Genomic DNA, 7,507 nt, shown 5'->3' on the forward strand with positions numbered 1-7,507 from the left:
TTTGATCATGTAAACAATATACAGAAGTCATTTAGGAAAGCAAAAATATACAAGAAATACTATAGTAAAGCAAAAATACACTCCAGTATTGCTTCTTATTCTCGGTTTACATATTGAAAAGTGCAAACCTTAGACAGAAAGGCCCCAGCTGGGATTTGAACCAGAAACCTTGCACTACTGCGTTACCCTAGTTCAGATGTCATGTCTGCTCCTCATGTGCACCATATATTATATTATATATATGTCCTATTCTGTTTCACGATTTCACTGTTTGAAGATTCCCCCATGATTCCTCAAAGATCAGCAGGTGCATTTCTCTGCTTTACATGATGTCAGAGAGAGGTGATGTTTCTCATATGGTCATCTCAGGCTGTGAAGACAGAAGCTCCACCTCCTGTTCAAACCATCGTTTAGTTGTGAGGGGCAGTAAAATAGAATAAAGCCGCCTTGGAGGAAGGATGAAGGAAGCTACAGCAGCTTGTTTCACAGAGTGGATAAACTCAGAGCCTGCACAAAGGCTCGGTATAATTATGTTAGCAATAATTATTTTGAACTGTGAACCATGCAAAATTAGCCCATGTCTTTAACTTTTATAGTTTGAAGTGTAATGAATCAAAAATCATTTGGGTTAATCCAGTTAACACCAATATTAAGCATTTGAAAGCAAACAAACAAACAAATGGTGTGTAAGAGTGAATTTAATGGATGAATTATTCCACAAGTAGAATACAATAAATTACAAACCTTTCAGCAAACAAACAAATTTGATAAAAATATTTTTAAGCTTCTTTCAAATTTTATAAATCAGGATTATAAACTTTGTACTAATTATGCACTTACTATTAATGAATTTACAGTATAGTTGTTTTCACTGTGTGAGTCTGTATGTGTCACAAAGGCAAATGTGGCCATAAAAGCAGCTGCTTTACAGGTAACTACTACAAAGTCACAACCACGTGAAGTGCAGCACAAAGCTTTACAGCCACGTAGTTGAGATCACGATCAAGGCAGAGTTTAAAGATCTCTGCGCGCCAAGCTGTGAGTAGTCATGTAATAATGGAGAACTGAGCAGTGAGAACTCACAGTCTGTGTATCAGTGCGCAAGAAATGGAAAAAACACACAACTCAAAGCAAATTTAGAGGATCACAAATGAGCATTTTTTTTTTTTTTTTACTTTGCATGACAATATTGACAAAATCATCACTTAGTAAAAGAAACAGAAAATACTGCCAGGAGTTTGCTTTCAGCTCTCGATGCCTTATTCCCATGTTATGGAGAGCAAACGGCAGCTCAGCTCCCACAGCTTCTCCGCCACGTTGTCATCTTTGGCAGCAGCAGAGCAGTTAGCTGCAGCGCAGTCACTGCAAGCAAGCATGCATCGCATGAGTGTGTTACGATTTGGACAGATTGTCTCTTAAGTCCATTCTGCAGGATTCGGTGTGTGAGGCCTGTTACTTAAACTTTTTTCACTTATGTAACACTTATGTTTGGTAACTGAGCAACATAACACTGAGCACGTAACACTCTGCTCATCAGTAACCTGCTATCTACATACTAAATGTCACCATTAAACAGTGGCTCATTTTTCTAAATCTGTGTCCTACAAAGCTTGAAGAATATCCTATGAATCCACTGCTTTCCCATCATTTAATGATGCTGTTGTTTCATGTAACGGGTATCACGACGGCGGTCATCGACCATCTTTGTTAACTCGGACTTTCTGCTTTATCTGTACACACTCACATAAAAAGAGGTGTTTCATGCTTCACGTGACTCTTCTTTACGAAATAATCCCTATGAGTGCCGCCTATTCTAATCAGAGACGTTATCAGATGAGGATCATAAACCACTGATGAAGATTTACAAACATTAAAAAAATTAAACAGTAAGATTTAGCACTGTTTCAAATATAAGACAGGAGATTAATGCTGCAAACAAACTGCTAACCTTGGAATTTAGTGCACAGAGCAGCATAATAAACATTTAAAATCTGAATTATTTATTTATAAATAATAAGTTCATTATTTTAACACTGAGTGCACTCACCTATAAACATTAAAGGTTACTGTCCCGTAGCCTAATAAAGGAGACGTGTGAATCGCTTTAGTTTGCTGGTGATCAAAGTGAAATGACTTTTATTGATTGAACAGGTTTTCTTGGTGTATGTTTTGTGTTCCAGTAGCTGCAGTTACAGCAGTGTAAAAGAGACTTTACAGCACATTGGAACCAAGTATAAAAACATTTATACATTTTCTGCATTGCCAAATGAATTCAAGCACATTCAGGTGAATACATGCACAGTTCACACTGCTGTAGCTTTACAGCTGAGCTTCATTTGTAATGTTAGTAAGGCACAGCCAAGCTGCACGTATAAAATGCATTCATCCAGCAGAGGATATATACTGAACTATACGTGCTATAAATAAAAGAATCTGTGAAAACGCGGTACTTCCTGCTAATTTTAAACCAAGACCCCCAACGTTAGCTGCTCCCTATCAGGTTATATGTGTTCAGCATAAGTCACCACGCTGATTTAGCCAGGTTACAAGACTCAGCATAGCTCACTAACTTATTAATCTTACTTGATAGTACAACCTTTTGCTACAAATGTTAGAGGGCTTTAATTTGAAACACTTATGAGTTATGAAGAGTAACTTGAGGGATCAAATCCCAAAACAAGGTTCTGTATAAAAACATAGTTCATGCAATGCAATACAGACGAATATGATTAATTACAAGCCTGTTTCAAAGAAAGGTCAGCCACTGAAATTAAAAAAGCCCTGGTCACTATTTTAAATAAATAAATAAATAAAGGATTTCAAACATGTGGTCCATGTAAAAATAACTGCCCAGTGTTAATCTTCATCTGATTTGATTTCTAGATTACATTTCTGTTAGCTGCTTCTGGATAACGAGCTGCTGTAAAACATCAGGTATAACTTTCAGGGGTGCAAAACCACAAGAGAAAATGTGTAATAGACTGCAGTATAATCACAGCACATTATAGCAAAAGTGTACCTGTAGTATCTGCCATTCTCCTTCTCCAGTGATGGTTCAACTGCACAGTAGATCGTTGTCTGAGCTCCCTGGACAGAGTTTTTGGTAAAAGGACTGATCGCCTTCATGACGATTTGCTGGAAGCTGTTCAGATGACGCCCTATTTCAGTCTGAACAACCCCAGGATGGAGAGAGTAGGTTGTCACGCCTGTGCCTAAAACAAAGGAAAAAAGTGAATGAAACCACCAAAACTGAAGCTGCCATTAATGCATTTACCAGTTTACCAGTTCAAGTCAAACTGAATGAAGGAAATGAGAGTAGGAGAGGTGCATTATTTACCTTCGATTCGTTTAGCCAGTGAGTGGGTGAAGAGGATGTTGGCTAGTTTGCTTTGAGCGTAAGCTTTGTTCTTGTTGTAATGCTTCTCACTGTTGAGGTCCTCGAGATTGATGGAGCCCCAGGCGTGAGCCATGGAAGACACATTGATGATCCTAGCTGGTGCCGACTTTTTAATCAGGTCAAGCAACAAATACGTCAACAGGAAGTGACCTGAGAAGAAGGAAATGTGACTAAAATTCAGTTTGTCACATTGTCAGTAATGTAGCATGAAATATTGAATCCCAAACCAGGCAAAGACTTATATCTGCACTACATCAAATATATGCCATATTGGGTTAAAAGCAAAATGGGAGGCTGCTGGGAGAAGTTTGGGTAAGAACCTGATTGTTGGCGGGGATGGTTTAAGACAAAAACACGTAGCATACAGTATATGGGATACTGTGCTGTGGCTAAATGTACACTGGTGAGTGTTCATCATAGGAAGCAAATATCAGCATATAACATTTATATTTATTAATGTGCAATTATAAGATTTGCTTAGTTAATTACTGTGAGAGTCAAAAATAACAGTAAGAACATTTTTAAAGGTTATAGTGACAAAACTTACTGTAGTGACTAAAGTTCCTGAAGCAAAAAAAATAAAATCTTTGAGAGTGGCCAAATGACCTCGGCAGTGTAAACGTTCTGATAGCAAGGCTATAAACTCTTTATCTAACCAGTGGCCTATCTACCTCTTTAAACATATTATTGCATTAGTGTCTAATAATAGAAGGCAATCAATATAACTGCTATGTGTATGCTATGTGCAAACAACACACAAAGTCTAAATAACCGACTACTGACCTCCAATGTATGCCTCAGTATTTGTTGGTGTTAAATTTTCTGGATAATAATTCAGTTGTCAAATCCAAAACAAGACTGGAGAAGCAAGAGACTCCCACTGTGGCTCAAAGTCAGTCCAGGTACGACTAAGATGGGATTTTATTTACCTAGGTGATTGACACCAATCTGCATCTCAAAGCCATCTGCTGTTTTCCCATACGGACAAACCATTACACCTGCGTTGTTGATGAGGATGTTGAGTTTTGGCTCGTCTGTAGAAAAAGTAAAGAAAAAAAAAAAAACAGAAGTAAAACAGGTGCAACTTCTCATGTGTAGTTTTCTTAAGGAACAAATGATTTACCTTTGTTGACGGCTTCAGCAAATTCTCTTATGGATTTGCTGTCTGACAAATCAAGTTTCATGCAAACAACATTTTTGTTGCCCGAGCTTTCGATGATGTCTTTCACGGCCGCGTTTGCTTTCTCCATGTCCCTGCATGCCATGATGACCTTTTCTGCCCCTAAGCAGAAAAAAAAATAAAAGTAGGGAGTTAAAACAGCACAAGCAATATTTGTAAATTACATGTACTTCTGAGTGCATGCACAGTAAAAATATATAAAAACAAGGTGTGGTTGAATGGGTGGAGAGCACCCTCTCGTGACAAAATGTGCACATTACATGGTGATGTAAGGCTTGGATGCAGCTGCTTGCCATGGAAACCCATTCCATGAAGCTCTCTACACACTGTTCTTAAGCTGATCTGTAGGCTGCATGAAGTTTGGAGGTCTGTAGTGATTGACTCTGCAGAAAGTTGCTGACCTCTGTACACTATGCGCCTCAGCATCCGCTGACCCTGCTCTGCGATTTTCAAGACTGGACTTGTTGCACAGGTATCATCCTATCACAGTACCACGCTGGAATTCACTGAGCTCCTGAGAGCGACCCATTCTTTCACAAACGTTTGTAGAAGCAGTCTGCATGCTTCGGTGCTTGGTTTATACACCTGTGGCCATGGAAGTGACTAGAACACTCAATACTGAATACTTCTGTAAATATAGTGTAGGTGCCAAAAAAAACCAACAAAAAAAACCAAAACAAAAATCCTCTCTTTTTTTTGGAAATATTGTCCATTACCATTTGTTTTTTTCTTTTAATTGCTACACATTACTTTATGCTCTGTGTTTCATGTTATTTTGTCCTTGTTTACCTTCTGAAAGGTAAAACTTACCATACCAAACAAGGACTGTGACTAAAGGCCTAAATCAGGAAATGGTTTTAAATTCTCCTGTTTCTTACCAGTTTCTCTGACAGTGGTACATTGCACAACGGCAATGTGACAATCAAGCTCATGGGGGTGGAGGATTGGTGCGCTTGAGTCACATGCAAGCCTTTTATTCTGCTCTGTATCTACAGTATGATCAGAATCAGTGATAACACAGCAGAACATAAGATAACCTGTGTTAGCCTACTTTGTAATGTGTCACCATAAGAATCAGTGGTGGAACTGATGAAGAATGAGATCAGTGAGCAGAATCAATGCTGGCATTTCTGTGTCTAAATAAAATGTTTTTAATAATAATCCATTTCCCACCTGCTTTCATAAGGGCTTATCCAAGATTGAGTCCAGAGGGTTGGAGCCTGTCTTAGCTGTCGTAGGGTGTGAGAACCCCCTGAACAGGTCAGTCCATCACAGAGAGACAATCATTCACACTCACATTCACCCCCACAGCCAATTTAGAGGCAGCACAGTGGTGCAGTGGTTAGGACTAGTGTGGCCTCACAGCAAGAAGGTCCAGGGTCTTCTGAACCTGCTGGCCAGCTGTGTGTGTGTGTGTGTGTGTGTGTATGTGTGTGTGTAAGGGGGGGGGGGGGGGGGGGGGGGGGGGGGGGGGGGGGCTTTCTGTGTGGAGTTTGCATGTTCTCACTGTGCCTTTATGGGTTTCCTCCAAGGGTTACAGCACTTCATTGTATTCCTTTATCTGTGCATCTAAAAGTCAACATTTCCTGCTAATAATTCCTTCTTCATTTTAACTGTTCCTAATACACTTACACACGTAAAGCAAATAACCACGACAAAGGGAGTGTGTGTGTGTGTATATATATTGATTCAATCTTCGTTAAGATTTCAGTCAGACTAACCTCTCTTTGCCAGATCAATGGCAGTTTCTTTGCCGATGCCAGTGTTGGCACCGGTGATGACAACAACTTTTCCTTCGAGCCTTTCATCAGAAGACCAGTTAGACCGGAAGAGATTTCTGGGATATTGAGAAACCAGACTTACTGTCACAAGCAGCACTATGGGTGTGATTCAGAACACACTGACCAACTTAACTTAGCAGAAACTCCTACAACTTTCAACTATCAACAGCAAAGGAAACATTAAAACATCTATTTAGTCATTCATTTATTAATTAATTACCTGACTTTATCATGGTGTTTTACTGATTTATGGTATAAGCATAACCTACCAGCCTTTAGGCTGCTGGAGTTTTTTTTAAGGTTAATGTAGTGTCCTCACCTTAAAGACATCTCTCTGGATTTCAGAAGTCAGGCCGACTTTCGTAACTCCTCAAAACCCGAAATAAAAATCTTGTTTATCTGATTCAACTTCACATGAAGTCCACAGTTTTCATAAAAAGCCTCTATGCATCAAACCACAGCAAGGCGGAAATGTCAACGAGCAGTAATGCGTGACAAGCTGGATTTTCAGCCAATCAACTGCGAGTCCAGCGGTGGAAGCGAAAACTGATTGGTTTACGGGAAAGTTTTAGTCTCGCCCCCTAAATGGTGTGCTCGATTTGTAAAAGTGGGCCGCGCACACGGGCGGAGAGGTCTGGGAAATGACGCTTTAACATTTTTATTAAACTCTTTGTTAGACTTTTATTTATTTGTTTAAAGCAATAGTTCTCCAGGCGTTCCGAAGGTCTTTCAAAGTTTATCTTTGGCTGCTTTTTCACTAATTTTCAGTCCAATCCTTGTACCTGCCCATTTTCAGAGGAATGTTTTCCCAACTTAACACTGACTTATAAATCATTCAAGAACAAAAAGACACCTTACTCAAGGGATGAACCAGTGTTGTGTCTACACATAACAGACAACTTATCAAAGAACCAGTTTTTAATTGTACCTTTAGGAACTTTGTTACTATCAGCCAATTGCAATAACATAATTTCTTCCAATTTTTTTAGTTGAACTTGGCATAAAATAATAAAATAAAATAAAATAAAATACCTTGTTGGGGCATAAAATAATATTTTTGCCCCAACAAAGACCTGACATAGGACCTGAGAGATCCATCTGGCCCTTCAATTGATCCATCTGCTGTTCACTGAAGCCTCATCAGAAATG

The 7,507-nt window shown here is 39.1% G+C and overlaps 1 protein-coding gene across 1 annotated transcript; it reads right to left on the bottom strand.

Annotated features, from left to right (window-relative positions):
- Positions 1–733: 733 nt before the first annotated feature.
- Positions 734–6,836, bottom strand: rdh12l (retinol dehydrogenase 12, like). Its single transcript, XM_030757018.1, has 7 exons — positions 6,678–6,836; positions 6,299–6,414; positions 4,521–4,679; positions 4,327–4,431; positions 3,338–3,547; positions 3,020–3,212; positions 734–1,362 (listed from the first exon to the last, which is right to left on the bottom strand). The coding sequence occupies exons 1-7, from the start codon at positions 6,686–6,688 to the stop codon at positions 1,260–1,262; spliced, it is 897 nt and encodes a 298-aa protein (XP_030612878.1). The 5' UTR covers positions 6,689–6,836; the 3' UTR covers positions 734–1,259.
- Positions 6,837–7,507: the final 671 nt, after the last annotated feature.

Source organism: Archocentrus centrarchus, chromosome 20 (genome assembly GCF_007364275.1).
Source record: "Archocentrus centrarchus isolate MPI-CPG fArcCen1 chromosome 20, fArcCen1, whole genome shotgun sequence".
In the NCBI taxonomy this organism is placed as follows: Eukaryota; Metazoa; Chordata; class Actinopteri; order Cichliformes; family Cichlidae; genus Archocentrus; species Archocentrus centrarchus.

Bases quoted from the DNA above. Each gene is read 5' to 3' on its own strand.
- rdh12l (XM_030757018.1), bottom strand. The intron at 4,680-6,298 runs GTTAGTCTGACT...TTTTCTGCTTAG, and splicing joins CATTGATCTGGCAAAGAGAG to GGGCAGAAAAGGTCATCATG. The intron at 3,213-3,337 runs GTAAATAATGCA...CCTTTGTTTTAG, and splicing joins ACTGGCTAAACGAATCGAAG to GCACAGGCGTGACAACCTAC.